We start from the raw sequence: 20363 nt of genomic DNA, 5'->3' as shown, positions 1-20363 counted from the left end.
ACAACATGACTGTCTGATACTGTGCTCCTAAGAACTTCCTAGATTGTAATATTTATGCTGGAGTATGCCAAATTAGATTAAACATAAATTACTATGGTTAAAAAATGAAAAATGTATAGAAAGAAAAGATCCTAAATTAAACTTCTCTAGAGTTTCAAAAATACCTAAAAATCACAGCCTGATAAGTGGGTTTTTCCAAAAGAATTGAAGCTCCATAGTCCACAGATGTGAAAACAGGTACTGAAACTCTAAAAGTTTAGAGTTTCCCCCTCTTCTCAGTTGCTAACAACAACCTTTAGAAGGTCATTCAGCTTTAGTTTTCCGAGTTTTGAGTTTCTATATCCTGTAATTTTTTTAGCCAGAAAACTAAGGAACCAAGAGATTCAGTCAAGCATTTGAAGAAACCAGATTCCAAAAATGAAGTTAAATTTAGACAATGTGAAATACAAAACTGGAAATACTACTTAAGAATATATAATACTTGTTTCTGTCATCAGTGGTGGCAGAAAGTTTTAGGTTGTTTGTTTTCAAAGTGCACATACTCATGACTACATGAAAAGAAATTGAAGCACTGGCACATATTTATAAAATTTATCAAAAGGCACTATTATTACTGTCTATCCTCCATGGCTCAAGGGAGATTTTAGGGGTCAAGGAAAATCCTTTTTTATTCATTTTGGTACTTAAAACAGCTATTTAAATATCATGATTATTGTGCAATCAGAGGATAATCTAGTGGTATAAAATTACTTTTGCTTCTTCTCATCCCATCTACTTTGCTCCCTCCCAGTCTGCACATGAGAAAGAGAAGCCAAGTTTTAAGCCCCAGAACATGTCAGCGGCTATCCAGAAAGGTTTAGTAGTCCAGCCTCTCACGGTCCTTATTTTGTCCTTAAGATAGCAAGACCCCAGAGGGGAAGACTGGTGCAGGAGAGAAAGAGAGTATGTGAATGAGTGTGAGTGTGCCTACGTGGTGTAGAGAGAGGGAGAAAGAAAGCATTATATTCTTAGAAGACACAGAAATATCAGCAACATGATTTCTATACATTAGTGTTAACAACAGCCTATTTGGTATTTACTTTCAACTGGGTCAGACATAAAACTAATAGAGTTGTAAATGATGTACCAGAGATAACCAGTTACAGATTTAGAGAGTAGAAAAAGCATACTGCATGTCACCTTCACTACAATTTATTAAACATATTTTTTAAGAAAACTATAAATAGTAGCTTTATTTTAAAAGGTATAAAAATTACTTTAAACAGTTAAAATCTGGACAGTTTAAAAGGAAGACATTTATTAAATAACAATATTAGAATGACAATGTGATTTAAAGGTTAAAAGATTTAGGATTCAAAACTTTGACAAGTGTGCAAATCAAAATAAAACTTTTCTGTGAGTTTTCAGACAGTGCATTAAAAATCTAGGCTAATTACAGCATTGATCAGTAAAACCCAATTAAAAACAGTTATACCATAGCAAACAGAAATGAATTACCTCGTCTTCGCCCATAACTCCTTGCTGCATGTAAACAAAGGACAAATTGTAAAATGTCAGAACTAAAAACAAGCCCACCCATACAAATATTCGTGATATGAAAAGCTAAGTGGGCATCTGGTAATCAGTGCTACTTTGTTTTAAGATCTAGGACAATGTCACTGTATAATATCTGTATGGTGTTTTACCATTTACAAAGCACTTTTATTACATATACTGAACTGTACAAAAAATGAAATTAATAAGAAGTAAACCATTTATTCTCATTCATGCTTAAATTCATGAATAAATATTTCTTTAATCTGATCAGTATAGTAATATGTAACACCTTACAGTTAAACAGCATCCCAAATAATGAATGGAAACAACCTGAATTAAATCCTTATTTTCCTAATTATAAAGAGTGATAAAGCAGATACAGTCCAACAAATAGCTACTCAAACCCAATTCACATTACGCCAAGCCTTGTGTGAAGAAAGTACTGGAAGACAGAGAAGAATGAAAAGATACAACAATATTAAACTGATACTCTGCAGCCTGTAGAGCTTAGACAGAAGGTAAAGAAATCAATCCATGTTCAGACTTGCTTAGTTGAAGAAATGACTAATGATACACTATAGCTAACAATGCTTTCAATCCTTTTGGTACGTTTTATAATCTCTAGCTAAGTTTTTATGTCTCTATCTCTGGGGTAAGAGAGATTCAGACACAAATTATTATTAGTATTATCATAGAATAGCACATTTGTTAAATACTGTAAAAGTATAAAGCAGAAAGGCATTTCAATCTACATTACTAGCAGTTTACATAATTCCTTAGGGGAAAAAATACTGCAATTTATTCTCCATAAGAAACAACCAGTTTGATAAAATCCACAACATATTTTTAAATAACTCTTCCCCCTAAAAATCTGAGTATATGATGAGTATTTTTACCCTGGAATTAATATATGAAATCAAAGCAGTACCAAAACAAAAAACAAGTGTTAAAATCAAGATCTTAACCCAAGTTTCATGAGTTTTTTAGGCGTGGGAAACTTTCCTTCTGAATACATCTCAAATCAAAATATATATTGAAAGTCATTAGAAATAGAGTTTCCCCAAAGTATAAAGCAAAGATCAAAAGAAAACATGTCACATCGTTAAATATATTCTATTATAGAAGTTTTACAAAATATAAGGCTTTAAAATAAAGAAGTATGTCCATACGTAGGAATATAGCATTAATTCCCCTATAGTAACAGTGGGAAAAACAAAATTGTCAACCCTTAGTCATTTACACTTCAAGAAATAAGTCAAGAAATAAGTCAGTAAATACAAGGTTTACATCGGAGTCTTTTATTAAAAAAACAAACTTCATTTGCATATCTGCCTCCATTATCTTATTTAGCTAGAACTACTGTAGATTTAACCTTTTCGGGAGCTCCAATTACCTCACAGCCTAGCAGACTGACTGACCTGTACATTAGTTTATATGTAAGCTTACCTGTGTGTTTGTGTGTACATACAGCTTATAAGCACATTACCTGTGTATATTACATATCGCTAACCAGACCTATATATTAGTTTAGGGTAAGGGTAGGGGTGGAAGTAACATTTTTGCTGTGGAAGTCTCCCAACACTTAAAAAAGCCTTAAAAAAAATCAGTATCTCAAAGAGATGGGAGATCAACTGTGGAAAATCTAATAGCAATTTTAAAAGAGCTAACAAGAACAGACCACGGAGGAATCAATTCACTGAAGTCTTGATAGTTGTATTAAGTGTGGAAATGGTCAATAGGCCCCAGTCACAGCACCAGTCTTAGGAGTTAGGCTCCTTACTTATCTCTATGCATGATCTAAATGGTATTAATCCAGTATAAATTTGCTTTATGCGATTTCATTCATGGGGGTAGAAGGTGGATCATTTACAAAGCAAATAAAATTATTCTCATCAAGTTTAAAGTCAAATTATGAACTATAATGAAGTAATGACATGGCAAATAATTCTTGACCTATTGAGAAAATTAAAGACATCATAACCAGTTTATATTCTTAGCTGTTATATTCTTTGCTGAGGCTATTCAATACTAAAATAGTCAAAATATGTACAAATGTTCATAACATCTTAGGTTTCATCTCATTCCTACGCTTGAACATATTATTTAGAAAATTTCTCCAACTATCTCATACCTGAGGAATTTTAGAATCCTGTAAAGAGCTATTCCACTTATTTTTTGGACAACTCTCAAATTTCAAATCTCTACATTACCAAAAATAGAACTGACTGCATGAAGCTAAAACCATGTAAAACATTTCCCATCCGCTGTCATGGAAATAACCAATCTGCTACCATCACACTAAACAATGGTGTGTATACTCACTTTCCTACCAGTGTTCTTATGGGAATTTCTGGAGTATGTTCTTCTGTAACTCAGATTCAGAATTATTAAAAGCCCCCAGTAAGAAAAAATCATTAAATTATTATTATGTTTTAATTAAAGAAGACTTCTTTAAACAATATGCCCCTCCAAACTCATTTAGAATATGACTTAGAAACAAAAGTGAGCAATTTTTGTATAAAAACTGTATTTAGAATATTAAATTTCAGGTACATAAGGTTTATAAAGCATTATAAAAAAGTACAACTCATTCAAAATAAGGAACTGGCTATTTAACATACATATGTAAATATATATGTGTGTGGATACATATATATGCATGTATGTTTAATTATAGTATTTTTTTTTTCATGGAGATAACAAGACGGCTGTGAAAAAAGACCTTTTTTACACAAGTGACTTTACAATTAATTTGGTCCTGCGTTATCAATAATCTTATTTAGGTTCTAACCCATTAAAAAGAAATAGGAGGACTCTGACACTCTTTTTGGCGTCTCTGTGCCCTTACAACTGGCTCTTAGCTACAGCTGTGGTGCATGAATTACTGCAGCTGGAGGAAAAAATGGGTAAACATACTAAATTAGCTAGAAATATTTAGGTTAAAGTTCTCTTGGTGTGAAACTAAAGAAATTCTTATTTCTTGCTCTAAAAAGCCAAAACCAGGGAGAGAAATATACCCCCAAATTATAATCCTTTTCAAGATCCAAAATAAATCTGTTATCTACTCCACTTCCAACAGCATAAAAAAGAACTGATTACGTACTCAAGTTTCCTATTTTCATGACTTAATACAGTACATTTAGAATATCTGCCCTCAGAAACACAATTTCATTACAGAGTAGATTTTTTTAGTTAAAAAATAAACATAACTTCTTTCCTCCCAAAAAGTCGAGCAAGCTCTTGATTACAAACATGGCTGTATGTGGTTAATCAAAGCAATTTTAAATTTCAAACTAGCTTGCATCACCCCATACTTCTGCTCTCTTTTCTCCTTTTGAAAAGCCGTATGGTCTAATAAAGATATAAGCTATTTTTCCTTGGGAGAGGGCTGAGAGGAACACAACATGATCCAAATAGAAATAAATACTTGAATGATACATCATTTTGAATTGGTCCTCACCACTACGAAAAACAGGGTGGCTCTGTTTTATTTTGTTCTTTCCTACTGATAATAAAATATGTGAGATTTATACACTTACAAATATAAACATTCAGGCTGTCGTTCTAACTTCAGATAGTACTTTTGTTTTTTAGACAATCTACTCATTCCTATACAATGTGACTTCCCTAAAGTGCTTCCGGATGTTAAATTTGGACTCTTCTACAATATTATTCAATAGTGGCAGTCTCCACCCGTCAATTCAACTTGATTTCTAATTAGATTGAGGAACATGGTGTGTCAGGAGCCCACTTGCAGTTATAGTTCTCTGGCAATTTTTATTGTTAATTTTTTTTTAATCTATACAACTTCATGAGACCTACAGATGTGGGATTATACCTCTTCTTCTTTGAGTTAACAGAGGCTCAAAGTTAAGGATTTGCTAGAGGTATTGCACAGTTTTACCTAGTCTGACCAATTTCCTGACCTTTACCCCATTCCCTGTTTATTTCTTAAAGGAATAGTTCAAAGTTTAACTACAATGTCAATTGACAAGGAAGGTAGAATCATGAAAGCTTTACGACATTTGCCTTATCTGCATAACAACTGTACTACTATTTATATATTATTTTTTATTAAATGGACTCAAGCCTAGCACCTAGTAATAGCCTAGTAACATCACAGATTTCTGCCAATTCTGTTTTCTCTAAGGAATGTTCCTGAATTGTAGTAGTCATGCATTTATTTTAATACACATTTGTGTACCACTAAAGTCATCTTGGGTACCATAAGGGACATGCACACCATACTTTAAGAAACACTGCCCAAGAGAGTCATTTCGCTTTTGACCCAAATTTTGTTCCAATTATAGCTCCTTCCAAATGGTTCTGGTTTGGCTTCCTGCAATAACATAAAACAAACCTTCTTTGGTCACTATACCTAACTTTCTTCAAATACTTGAAAACATTGGTTCCATCTTTTTTTAATTTTATATTCTCCAACACTTTCATCTATTCAGAGAACATGAATGTATTCTTTCAAAGTCATTTTGTCACCTTTCATCATCACCCACTGCCATAGCTAACTCTTACTTATAGGACCTGTTCTAAACACTTTACATGAATGAATTCCCTCACTTCTCAAAACAATCCCCCTGAGGCAGGCAGCATTTTGTCTACTTCTGACATAAAAGAACCTGAGTCAAACTGAAGTTAGGTAAACCGTCCAAGGTCACACAGCTAGAAATAGAAATAGCGAAGTTGGGTTTAAACCCAGATAATCTACCTCCAGAGTCTGTGGTACCAATGACTGCTTTGTTTTGTTCTGTTTTTAAGTTCAATTACCCAACATATAGTACATCTTTAGTTTTTGATATACTGTTCAATGATTCATTAGTGGTGTATAACACCCAATGCTCATCAGATCACGTGCCCAACTACTGTTAACTATTGCTAAATCACCACAAAAAATACTGATGTATAATTTATTACCAAATATTGATTTTCAAAGTCAATAATATTAGTTATGCTTGTTGGTTAAGTAATACAACTTAATCAATTGCTAATAGTGAGTTTAAATCTGTGACATACTAAAAATTAATAATTTAAAAAGTCTATGTATTGAGAATCTGTAATTTCTTTCATCAGTAATATTTAATAATAGCTTAGTATAGGCAAAGGCTTGGTATTGATAACACTTAATTCCCATATTTCCTAGGGAGACAATATGCTAGGAGTATAGCTAAATTACAAGAATTAAAAGCAGCTCAAGGAAAATTTCCCCTTACTTTTTATTGCCATTTGCTTACTTCTCTCTTCAATAACTTAGATGTCTACAAAAAAATTACTTACATCCTTAATATTCAAATATCTCTTTACCCTATAAATATACCCAATATCCTGATTCCTGCTTCCCCCTTAACAATGATCCCAAATGAGCAAAATAATTTTTTTCTCTTGAACTGTCCTTACTGACCTAAACACATTTTGATGTCCTGGTTTCATTACCTTTTCTCTCTCCTAGTCCCTTGCGAGGAAAAGTTAAAAATATCCAGGACAGCTTACTGTATTGAGTATGTAATGTGGCCCTAGAGTAGAGTGGCAGGCTATGAAGAGTGCTCACATAACAAAAAAGCAGATTTGTCCACAAGATTCAACTCTTGCCTAAAATAAAATATTCTTTTGTCTACTATGTGCTAAAATACTTCTAACCTAACATCTAGGCTATTTATGAAGGCTTCAGACAACTGATGAAATCAATTAATTTAATAATATTTAATGCAACCATGGGGCACCTCGGCTAAGTGTCTGACTCTAGCCTTTAGCTTAAGTCATGATGTCAGGGTCCTGGGATGAGCCCTGCATGTGACTCCTGTTCAGAAGGGAGTCTGCTTGTTCCCCTCCCTCTACCCTCCCCCCCAGCTCATGCTCTCTAAGTAAATAAATAAAATCTTTAAAAAATAATAATAATAATGTTTAATGTGGCCAAAAATGTAAGTTGTAAAAACAGTGCAGCTCCTAAATTCTTTGCTCACATATAACTGATGTATTCTATTGTGATTACAATATACTTCTGAATCGCCCTAGTATACTATGCATAAAGAAATCTCAGAACATCTGTGAATGATCTAACAAACTGTCTCATACAGTACCTTCCTTCAAATGGATCTTAACAGAGTATGAGAAATACACACATTCTATTTTTTCCACTGGATTGCTTTTTTTAGAAGTTACAATAGAAATGTGAATGATCTTTATCACATAGAATGTCTCGAAAGAAAATTATTTAAGGAAGTCAGGATAAATACATAAATAGTTTATTGTTACCTAAACCCATCATTATTTTATAAATCTCATAATGAAAATAAAAATTATGATCTATATGCAGTTTGTAAACTCAATTTCAACACTGTGAGTTTTAGTAACAGATTTAGAGTTCAGAGACCAGCTATTGAAATGGCATATATTTTTTTTTAATTCCATGGTAGAAGGAAAGTTAATTGAAGAAGTCCTGGAATGGGATTTCTAGTACCTTTCTGGTCAAAGACTACGTAAGCACTATAATTCACTGAATTCATGCACGTGGCCTGCTGGACTATTGTAAGGTCTCGCCCAGACATGGCCTCAGCCAGAGAGCACAGTCAGGTCCCAGGGTGAGAACCTTGACAATTCAACCTCTAACCATTCTTCAAGATCCTAACAGATAACCCTGTGCTTAGACTAAGCTGGTGTGTGGTGGACAACTCAATATATAACAGTCCAATGTTAAATGAACCAGTCAATCACATCACCAGACACTGCTTCTTCCATTTTTCTCTCATTCCAAAAGTCCTACCTCTCTTGACAATCTCCCAGGTGGCCCGGACTTTATTCCCACTTTTCCGTCACTACAGTCTTTACTTAGTATTAGTTCACATGATCGAGCTTTATACTGGCCTTTTTTTTTTAGACTTTATTCGCCAACTTCACTGCCATCTGTTCTCAACAAAGCTTTAGTTAAAATAGAAGAGCCAAGCCATTCTAATTATATAATTATGTATTTTAAAGTAAGTACTATCTCTACTCTTCCTTCTTCCTACTTCCCTCTCTTCATCCACCCTCTGATTTAAAAATACCTTTGTGAAGGATATTTTCATCCTCCATGTCCACTCCCACAATCATGGATGTGCTAAGTACTGTGACTCTGAATACAATGTTTGTCCAACAGAAAGAAAACAAACTTTAATGAAAGTTTATTTATCCTGTTTCTAACTCTGGTGAAGTTCACTGTGTAACTTTCTAGTTAGAATAAATTAAGTTAGTGTGAGCACCATATTTACACAGAATCACTAGCATATTCATTCCTTGATTAACATAAGCACAAGTACTATACTAAGTAACAAGTTCTATGCACTTTACAAACATCATCTCATTTAATTCTCATAATAAACCTTGAGATTGTTATTCCCATTTCATAGATGGAAACTAAGGCTCACAGAAGTTACTGAACAAGGTCTCACCATAAATTAGAAACCCAGTATTCATACTCAGGACTCTCTCCAAAGTCTGTGATCAATGAATTAAATCACACTGTCACAAATACACTACAATGACTGCTTTGACAGCCAGAATATATTCAAATTCATAATTCTGCTTTCTGTACAGAAGTTGTAGCTTTATTTTTATACTTATAAAATAATTAACTTCTGTGTATGGGGAAGGTATAGAGAACTATGTTCTCAATCATATTTATTTACATGAGTTAAATTGGAAACATAAAATGTTTTTATAAAACTTACCATTTAACATCAACAGATTATCAGTTCCTGGATGTGGATAGCTCAATCGACCTTTAAAAAGACAGGAAAGGGAAGTTTGAAGATTATGGAGCTACTTAAGCAAGAAAAGGGAAGTGGGATAGGGAGGAAATTACTGAACATGGTATATTTCTTAAATTAAAAAAAATTTCTTAACTCAAAACATATTAACCGAAATCATCTTTGAAATTTGAAAGCATAACACAAAACATCTAACCTTAGTTCCCAGGTCATAAGAGCACAAAGTGACTCAGAAGCAATGCCTGGAGAATAAAGGCTATTTGTTTTTTGAGATGTAAAAACAATGTAGGTATCCTAGTCCTCCCAACTTAAAATAGGATGTAAACATTTTTTAATATTTTCAAAACTGCTTATAATTCTCTCCACAGCTTTCTTTTTCCAAAAATAAAATCTGAAGAAAAGGAACTTATATTCCTAACCAAAAGACAACTAAAATATTAAAATAAAAAATGAGTACCAAAACTCATCACAACTTGCCATTTAATCAATATAATTTCATATATAGTTGTATTTAAATAAGGACGTTTGATAAAAAGTCTTCAACATATTATTACAAGTGATATTGCAAATTTAATCTGTTCAAAGTTTACAACTGATCTAAAAATTAAAAACGGAAAATATTAAAGCTTAAGGCAAAGTAGCCTAGTATTTCCTTTGAGCCATTCTTCATTCAAGAGTTTGGCACTTAATGCATGCAGAAGGGACAGCAGTACTGCAGACTGCTGTGGAGAAGAAGAAAAGGTACGTCTGAACATACTGCGGGGCTCATTCAGCATTTCTACATCATAACGCTTGTTTGATTACATGCCAACATCGAGGGTGATCATTGTTTTTAGCCCATTAAAATAGAGGATTTTCCTCTAATGCCTGAATCTCAGATGGACTATTAGAAAGGTTCATTAAAATCTACTGAGAAAACGACTAAAATTAAATGTCTGTGCGATGGCACGTCAGCAGCTTTCAGCACAGACCTTTAAAGACTCTCTGACAGTTTGGGATGCGATGCTGCCAGAATAGTGACCAATAAATACCCGAATGAATCTGACATGGTTAATAAGGAGCACGGATTAACTGCATCTACCTCAACCACCTCAGCAAGCACTCTAGACTGGAACGCCCTGTATTACACCCAAACATCCCATGCAAAACATAGACTGTCTGTCGGGTTTTGTTTCAATTATGAAGCTAAAGAATTCAATCATCTTCCAATGAAGGAGATAATCCAATTCTGTCATTAAAATATATATATTAGCGATATAGATACACACACACACACTCTTCATCTGGGCTCTGATTTAACTGTAGCAGATTCAGACTTGATGCGGTGAAACAAAACAAACGTTACTGTCCTTCAAAAGACAATTGACCACCTCTTATTTACTTCTGCATTTCATGCAGCATGACTTCAGTTAAACTAATAAAGCCATAACACTCTAAAAACATGCAAATAAGTTTATTGTTGCAGTACCTTAGTATGGAGTGAGAAAGAAGATAGCATGTACAAAAGGTACAAGATACAAACAGAAAGCAGACCTTTTCTAAACTGGATTTCAATAGCACGGAGCTTTACTTTGTCTGAACTATCATAGCTTATTTTGGAAATATGCCTATTTCTAAACATCTTGTTGCAGATGACCAAATTTAGAGAGCAATATAAGGCTGTGAAAAATTACTGTTATTTTTGACTTGAGATGGAAAAGCAAGACCTCTAGGGAAGTGTTAGCCTGTATTGCTATATCTAGTATAACAAATTCATTAAGTCTTGTACACGACAGTGTGTAGGATGCTGAGGACACAACCACGAGTGAGTATCTGCTTATGATATGGTACGAAAGACAGGAAAAAACAACTTCAATAAAATCTGCCAAGTGTACAGTATGCTGTATAAAAAACAAAGGAGTATTTAACCAACCAGACACTCAGGCAAGACCTGCTAGAGAAGTAAACTGAGCAAAGCCTTAAGCCTGGTTCCATTTCAAAAGACACTCAACTTTCAACTGCCATGTAATCATCTAACAGGTTCACTGTTTGCTTTACCGACCGCAAGACAGAAATAAGATATTTTCATTGCTAATAGTCTTTTGACTTCCTGGCTCTGAATGGACTTAAAAGGCACACCTTATGTAAAAAGTTCACAAGGTAGATACTTATTTGCAGGATGTATATTTGTATATATGTTCTAAAATACAGTTCTCCAAATAGGAAAATCTCTCAATATAACTAATCAAATACTCCAAAATGAAATAAGCAAACTCAGACTCATTTTTCAATTACCCAATCCCTTTTCCTCTACCACAGCAAAATATCAGTATGTCTTAAGAGACGTAACTTTTACAGTTCTGTTTTACCTGGGATAGTATTAAAATTACTTTCACTAAGAACATGATAATTTATAGAAATAACTAAAATTTGAAGGCTTACTCCGTGCTAAAAGCTTTTCTAAGTTCTTTACAACCAATTACTTAACCCTTACGGCGATCCTATGAACTAGGTACTTTATCTTCTCCTCTGAAGGTGAAGACACTGTGCCACAAAAGGTTACAAAATTCGCTCAAGGTTACACCGCTGGCACATAGCACTGGCAAGACATGACCCTGGGCAGAGTGTCTCTGTGCTCTTAATCATGATCTTATAATGACTTCCCAGTTGATAAAATAATATAAGAAAGGTATGTATGGCTGGTTATAGGGCAAATTCCTATCCTAAATACATTAAAAGTATTCACCGAGTGACTATGTAGTATATTAGGTAACTTTAATACAGAAAAAAAATCACATTGCTATAAAAACCAGTTTCTCCCTCTTGTCTAAAAGCCCTGTGGCACAGAGACTGCCAGTTGTACACTAACCCCTGTACACGTCAATAACAGGACCCCCAAATCCTACCAAGGCACAGGGCTGCCCAGAGTAAAAAAAAAAAAGCTAAATTTCCCAGTATCCCCTGTAGTTAAAGTGTACGCATGGGACTAAGACCTGGCCAATGGGATGTAAAACAAAGCTGGTGTGTGCAATTTCTGGGAAGTATCCCTAAAAGGGAAGATTTTTTTTTTTCCTGCCTGCTGGGATGCAGATGTGATGGCTAACCTGAATCAGCCATATTACATTATGAGGCCACAGCTGGGTGCTAAGGACAGGAGAACCAAAAGACAGGCACCTGGATGCATGAACATCACCACACCACTTCTACGGTGTTGTGTTTTGGTAAGAGAAAAAAAAATATCTTGTTTAAACTGCTTATGTGTTTTCTGTCGTGCCTGAAGAACCTATCCTTACAAATAAAGCCCTCTAGTCTAAATTTGTGCAAACTGAATTTTAGGTAACCAGATTATTATTTATTATTGTGAAAATATGATATAATATTTTCATGATGGTTTTAATATATCTATAATTAATGGGTATCTGCTACTCTTGGCACTTCTTTTACATTGATACTACAAAATTTAAAAATAGATAATTTCGAAAAATATATATTTATTCTTAGGTGTCAGTGAATAACTAGAGGACCTACAGTATCTTAAAATTTGTCTTATTGGTCTGATTGTAATTATCTGTATAATACATATAAAAGAGGCAATCCATGTTGGCCATTTTAAATATATATTCAAGCAGCAAAAAACACAGGAATATGACAACTGCATTCAACTTATCACTTATACAGATGAAGTACCAATTACTAAAACATAAAACAGTATTAAAGACATGTAATAACTTAAGCCAGCATTAAAGACTATTTCATATATATTTAAGTTCCTTCTCCAAATTACCCACTTACTCTCAATAAAAAGTACTTATAAAATAGAGATGATAAAATACAGACACATCACTTCTCTTCAGTTTTAAACATACTTGTTTACAATTGCAGAAATGTGAATCAGAAAGGATAAAATGAAGCAATCACTTTCCCAACATCTCTTAATGTTTGTGTAGGATCAAGCTGAAAGCCTCCGGTAACAAGCTCTAGTTCCCCATTTGCTAAAGCATCATATTTCCCTTCCCAGATACCACACACTCTTGGTTTGCTCTCATTAGCTACTCCTGAAATCCTCTTTGCTGTGTCTTCCTCCTCAACTTTTAAATGCTGAGGCCTCAGTATTCACTCCTCGGACTTCTCTTTCTATACCACCTCCCTAGGTGATGTTATCTACTACCAAAGCTTCATACATCATCTCTAAGCAGATGACTCCCACATTTCTATTTCCAACTGCAACCTCTCACCCCATACTTCCCCGGAGTAGCACAGAGCACTGTCTTCGTTCCATATGAATGCTCATCCCCAAACCCTGGGTTACCTCTACACTTCATTCTGTGTAATCTGTGTACAAATCTGTCAACAAATCCTGACTGCTCTATTATAAACACACACCTAGATCTGATTGCTCTTCCTCAGCTCCTTCTTGGCTTCCCCAGCCCAAGCCATCCCTATCTCTTCAGAGTACTAGAATAACCTGACAGTCTAGTCTCCGATCAGCAGCCCGCGTGATCCTTTTAAAATCTAAATCAGTTCATGTTCCTCTATTGCTCAAAGCCCTCCCACACCGGCCCCTCACCCTCTACCATTCCAACCACGCTGGCCTCTTTGCTATTACTCAAACTTGCCAGGCATATTCCCATTTTACGATCTATTTCCTCTTCTATTTAAAATGCATTTGCCCAGATATGACCAAAGCTGTACCTCTCTTGCTTCATTTAGGTGTTTTAGGAGATACCATCAGAGGACATTCTAAAATAGCAGCTTCTTTCTTTCTCTATCCCCTTGACACTATTTTTTTCTTCATGGCACTGGCTCTTTTTGTCTCCATCCTTCATTAAAACAGAAGAGCCACGAGGAAAGGACTTTGTCTTTTTTATTCTCTGTTATTTCTAGCATCTAAAACAGAGCCTAGTACATAATAGGCCCTTAAGTATTTGTTAAGTAGATGAATGAAATATCTCACTGTATTATGTGACTCATGAGCTCAATCAAAATATGTGTTTGTATGTGGGGCATAGCAAGGACATTCTCTCAGTAAATGAAAAAAATCACAGAGTAAGTTTTTATTAGTTCATTTCTAAACTCCTTAAGAATGGTAAGGAGAGGGAGGAAGACGAGTCTTCCTTTTTTCCCTTTGTCAAGATAAATTTTTCCCTTCTCCATAAATATCTTGTTTTAATGAATACATTTAAAACATGACCTCTAAAGTCCCAATATTCACAGTTAATGATGCCAACCCATTCCTCATTAGTGATGATAAAATTACTAAAGAACAATGTCACACATTCTGCCAACTCCTTTTAACAACAAAAATAACTAAATCACATATTAGAATTATAATGATACTAGGTTAGAATATTAAACCAAATAATAAGAGAGGCAGTATGGTACAGCAGTTAAAAGCACAAACTCAGGAGTCCAACCACTTAGCAGCACTGAAACTTGGACAATTACTGTTAGTAAGCCACCATAGTCACCCAACTGTAAAATAAGAGTAAATATCTACATCTTAGCTGTGAGAATGACATACACTAATACATACATGTAGAGTCCTCAGAGCAGTGTTTGGCATGTATCAAGACATGATATGTATCATATGTTTTATATTGTATGCATATGTGTATTTATTATACACATGAACAAGTTATACAAATGAAAAGATCTAATACTTCCTTCTTATACCCTTTAAATATAAAGCATTGCTTCCACTGGTTTGGTTGTCTCTTCTAATATTTTTTCATTTTCTATGTTTTACCTTTATTTCTAAATCTAGTTAGAAAATGGTTCACAGGAAGTCTGGTAAAATCCACTTAGAATGTGGTCATTACATGACAACCTTGAATAACTTCAATCTCTGTTCAGATCCAAGGGGCAGGACAGTCATTCCTGACCTCGCTCCCAAATCTCAATGCCTGCCTCATAAAAGCCTAAGAATAAGATCATACAAATGCAGAAAAGACCCTTAGGTCCAAAGTACCAGATCCCAAGAGAGCAAAAGAATCATTCCTTAATAAAAGCCATCAATTGAAGTGAGTTTCCAGGAAAATTAATCTAGTTAACTCATTCTTAAAGCAGGGTCCTATCATAAATTTTTTTCATTGAATCATTTACAACTTTTAAAACTTTTATCCAATCAATACTAGAAAACATACCAAGAAACACCAAGGAATATAGAATTTCAAAAGGTTTGTTTCAAGTAAAGTATTACCACAAAAGAATGACAACAACAAAAGACTAAACTTAAGTCATTAATCATCTGCTAAGATAATGTATCACTATCAAGTTATTACAACAAAACTGGTATTAATTAAGATATATGCAATAATATTAAAATCAAGTTGAACTAATGGTTGCAAAAGTTTAAACTGTGATACTTTTATGAATGAAAATAATATTAAGAATAACAAATGGGCAGTCACGCACTGCCAGTGGCAGTGTAAGCCGGCATAAAACTTAAAAATAAGTTGGCAATATGTGTGTGGAGCCTCAGAAACAATTGTATTAAGTCTATTTTTGGAAATAAACACAAAAAAGGCTGACTGATTTTTATTTAAAAATTTGAAATACCTAAATTTCCAACTGTAGGGGAATGGTTACACAAGCTATTTTAAATGCATGTAAATATTTTTTAGAAGTTCTAAATAAATACTGATGAAAAATAAGAATTACGATAGAAAAATGTTTAATCATTCAACCAATAATTTATTGAGCCCTTTCCATTTGTTTGGTACTACAATAAATGCTGATTCAAGATACAGCAAAAACAGAGGTGTTCATTGCTCCCACGACACAGTATCATGTGAGAGAGACACACGTTGAAAAAAAACCTACTGAATCAAAAATAAATGAGCAAGGTACTCCATTTAAAAAGGAATATGATTCTTGAACAATCTTTAACGAAGTAATCTACTAGTGACTAGGAGTGTTAGGGAGGCTTCACTAAAGAGATATGTAGACTAGGAATTACAGAGATTTCCAATTGCACATGGTGGTCTGAGTGCATGTGTGCATCTTTGCTGCTTTCTGAAAGTCCTAAAACAACTGTACAGAAGTTTTAAAGAGGCATAACTTCATCAGGACAAAGAAAATGAGACAGGATCACAGAAGAACTACGTCAACATATTTTTGGAAGCTGTGAACATGAATGGTTGAGTGGTTAACTGCCTTTGTAGACCAGAGAAATCACTGACAACACTGAAACCTAAACTGGTATGTGCGTGGGAAGACTACCCAGAAACAAGCTGTTTACTGTAGCAGATAGCTGGAGAGGATCAGAAATAAGAAGCTCTAGTTCTCACTGAGAGTAGACGTGGAGTGGAGAATCAGAGACACACACAGCCCCCTTTCTGGCTTTTCTAAGGCAGCTAGAAGTCAGGTCTCCAGCTCCCAGGCAGAAGAATGGAAGACACAGATCCAGTGTTCATTTCCCGAACCAAAGGAAAAGACCCAAATACAGACACGGTGAGAGTTCTACCTGGTTGGCTTATAGCAATGCTGACAAGTTTAAAAACCCCAGCTACATACACAGAGCTTGCAATCACCATTTTTGCGTTTTTGTTTTTTTTTTTAAGATTTTATTTATTTATTTGACAGAGATAGAGACAGCCAGTGAGAGAGGGAACACAAGCTGGGGGAGTGGGAGAGGAAGAAGCAGGCTCACAGCAGAGGAGCCTGATGTGGGGCTCGATCCCATAACGCCGGGATCACGCCCTGAGCCAAAGGCAGAAGCTTAACTGCTGTGCCACCCAGGCGCCCCCATTTTTGCGTCTTATCTTTAAAAACGAACAGACAGCAAAAGATCCTAAGATAGTTGACCAACACCTCCAACACGAGTAAAACAAAGAATAAAACCAAACAAATAGAAAAGAGGACTAAGAGGAAGTATAAACAATACAAGGAAATGGAAAAATAACTTTCAGACACTACAATATAGTGTTCAAAGATAAGTACACCAGAGAATTAACATCAAGGAAGAAAAGGAAAGTTCTGTGAATTTTTTAAAAAAGTTCTTCAGAGGGTCTTAAAAGTTCTTCAGAGAAAAGTTTTGAAATACAAAAATCAATAAAAGGGCTGAAAAATAATAAATGAGGAAATGTCTTCAAAAGCAAAACAAAAGATAAAGCAATGAGAAACAGAAAAGCAGAGGAGTATAGAAAGTTTACTATTTGAAGAACAGCAATTCCAGAAAAAGAATACTAAAAACAGAAGGGAAGAAATTATCAAAGAAATATCAAAAATGTCCAAGAACGGAAAGAAATGAATCTCCAAATTAAAAAGACCCAATGAGGGGCGCCTGGGTGGCTCAGTTGGTTAAGCCATTAAGCGTCTGCCTTTGGCTCAGGTCCTGATCCCAGGGTCCTGGGGTGGAGCCCCAGGTCAAGGGGGCCTCCTGCTCAGCAGGGAACCTGCTTCTCCCTTTTCCTCTGTCCCTCCCTGCCTTGTGTTCATGCTCTCTCAAATAAATAAATAAAATCTTAAAAAAAAAAAAAAGACCCAACGGATGTGCAGTGAAGGAAATAAAGAAATGGAAGGAAGGAAGGAAGGCACCCCCCCCCCCGGCACATTAGAAGATCCATATATCATTATTATGAAATTTCAGAACCACAGGCATCAAAATATCTTAAAAGCTTCCAGAAAGACAGACAAAAAATTTAAAAACACAAAACAAGCAACCAATCATACAAATGAACAGATTTAAGAATGGTAATATACTTACAGTAACCATGTAAGATAAAAGACAATGAAGCCATGCTTTCAATATTCTCAATTACTAATACGTAATTCCACAGCAGCCTATCATCTTACATAGCGGAATAAACATGTTTTTATAGATATGAGATCTAAAACGTATGTCCCACTTAAAGAAGGTACTGTAAGAAAGGCGTAAGAAAACAAAGGTAGAGTATTAAGAAAAGGCTATGGAGATCATGACAGGATTCCAGAGGAAAAAGGGACTCCTAGTGTTATGGAAGTCCCACAGTGACAGTTATGAAAGGCTACAAGAAGGATGCCTTCAATGGCAGGAAAAAATAAATCTAAGACTATTTGAGGTTTTCAGATATATTGAAAGAAGCTTCAGGGTTCCATTGATAAGTTTTGGGATGAATTAGTGACAAGTATTTAGATAACAAAGCAATCAAACCATAAGAGACAATGATTAATTCCAGGAAAAAGATGTAAGGAGGAAAAAAGTTACATTATTATACAAAACATATGAGGTTCATTTACAAAGATCTACATTGTCATCATAATACACCTCCTAATTTAAACCAAAATGGTCCTATAATCATTTTGAGAGGACAGAGCAGGGTAAGTGTTGGGGGATGGGTAAGCCAAAGTACAGAGTCAACAAATAATTTCTAAAATGTAGGAAATTTACAAGCCTAAGCATATTATTTACAAATAATTACAAGAAGAATCCATTAAAAAAAAAAAAAAGTTGAAAGCAGCTACCTCTAAGGAATGGGAATCTGTAGCAAATAGAGAAGAATGAAGACTTCTATTTTGTTATATAAGCCTTATAGCACTATTTGACTTTTTAACCTAGGTACCTGTATTTTTTAAACTAATTTTTTTTAAAGTTAACCAGGTTTGAGGACTGATAAAGATTTGATTATTGCAAATATTTTAAGCTTATATGTAGAAAAAGAAAAGATTAGAAAAATTATACACTGAAATATCAAACGTGGTTATTTTAGTCTGTGGAAATAACTGATGATTGAAAAAAATCTTTTCAAGTCTTCCCAAATTTTCTTTAATGAACACATATTACTTTTTTGTAATAAGAAAACAAATATTTAAAAAAGGATAAAGTCCTATACTCTGGAGGGAAAACCTTTGTTAGAGATTCTCAGATGCTCTTCAAATACTATAAGCAACTAAAATCCATAAGCCTAATTATCACAAGTACTCACTTCGACCATGACAAATTCTACACAAAAAATATATTTCTTGTTTTATTTTCAATTTAAAAGTAAAAGTTATAAGCCCATAAAGTCCTAATGAAGATTTGTGGTGAAAACATGCTTTTAGTAAACCCATATATGCTCTGAATAAATAACTGCAATTAAAAAAAAATTCATCGTGGTTTCTAATGGATTTTACCTGTTGTAACTCAAATTGTTTAAATAGTCAAAACTGCCTGGAAGAAATAACAACTCAGCTATGTTTTAAACTTAATAATACTGTTGCTAATTACATAAAAGTAATATTGTTGCTAATTACCTATTGTTGCAGCTACCTGAGAAGAAATACAAATAAAACTTAAAAATCTCTATTCATGATGCCACACTTCAAGAAAGTTTTCTAAACCAAGAACTTTTACAAACACATTTTCCCAATTTCCTTTTCAACCTTCAGACATTCTCACTGACGACAAAAGTTAAAATCTTGAAAATGGTACGTTTAGTAAGATGAATTAAATTCTGAGTAGCTGGAGGGTAAAGCATTAACATTATCAGGCATATTACAACAGTGATCATCTTAAAGTCAAAATAATTTAACAAAATGTATATGGCTTCTATATAAATGATTTATTCTAAAGCTGTTAATGATTTTTTTCTTATTTATCAAAGACCTGTAGTCTATAGGAAAAAGAAAAACAAAGTACAGGGGAAAGAATATGTAAATTTGACTCCTTTTTAGACTAAAAAGAAACATTTTCTTTAAAGACTAAAAGCATATTACAGCAATCCCTCGTCTTTTTTTGAAGATATTCTATTATACAGGATTTTCACTTATACTTTCTGGCACTTGTGAAAATTTTGACTTCAGGAAACACAAGTGGGCCAACAAAAAGTAAAACAGTTCTGAGAGATGCATTCCTCTCTCTGCCAGACAATCAGTGAGGGGAGTGTACGAGGAACTTAAGAGAATCAACATAACTACTTGGGCATATATGTTATTGGTATTCGTTTTATTTCACACTTTGTTATATTTTAATAAATGTCATTAAAACTTTTACAACTTTTCATAGATCTCTTCAATCTTGTTCCCCTATTCCAGAGTTTCTCCAAGTGTGCTTTTAACACAGTCTCTTGGGGTGGGGTCCTGCAACCTAATGAATACTCTGTCAGAGTTTGAGAATCTCAGCCCAGCTTGAAA

The 20363-nt window shown here is 34.3% G+C and overlaps 1 protein-coding gene across 10 annotated transcripts in view; it reads right to left on the bottom strand.

Moving 5' to 3' along the window:
* CPEB2 (cytoplasmic polyadenylation element binding protein 2) overlaps nt 1-20363 on the bottom strand; it is a 70348-nt gene that overhangs the window by 30422 nt on the left and 19563 nt on the right. For 4 of the 10 annotated variants that reach the window (XM_026514421.4, XM_026514419.4, XM_026514422.4 and 1 more), the window contains 2 exons: nt 9252-9302; nt 1498-1521 (listed from right to left, as the gene is read on the bottom strand). The exons of 3 other annotated variants lie outside the window; for them this stretch is intronic. In XM_026514421.4, the coding sequence (XP_026370206.2) occupies nt 1498-1521; nt 9252-9302 (75 nt within the window). The remainder of the gene's footprint in view (nt 1-1497; nt 1522-9251; nt 9303-20363) is intronic. 3 more of the 10 variants (XM_026514423.4, XM_026514420.4, XM_026514424.4) reach the window with 1 other exon arrangement.

The sequence above is a fragment of the Ursus arctos genome, unplaced genomic scaffold, assembly GCF_023065955.2.
Source record: "Ursus arctos isolate Adak ecotype North America unplaced genomic scaffold, UrsArc2.0 scaffold_9, whole genome shotgun sequence".
NCBI lineage: Eukaryota > Metazoa > Chordata > Mammalia > Carnivora > Ursidae > Ursus > Ursus arctos.
Note: the sequence above shows the minus strand (reverse complement) of the source record. Positions and strands in the feature narration are given on the sequence as shown.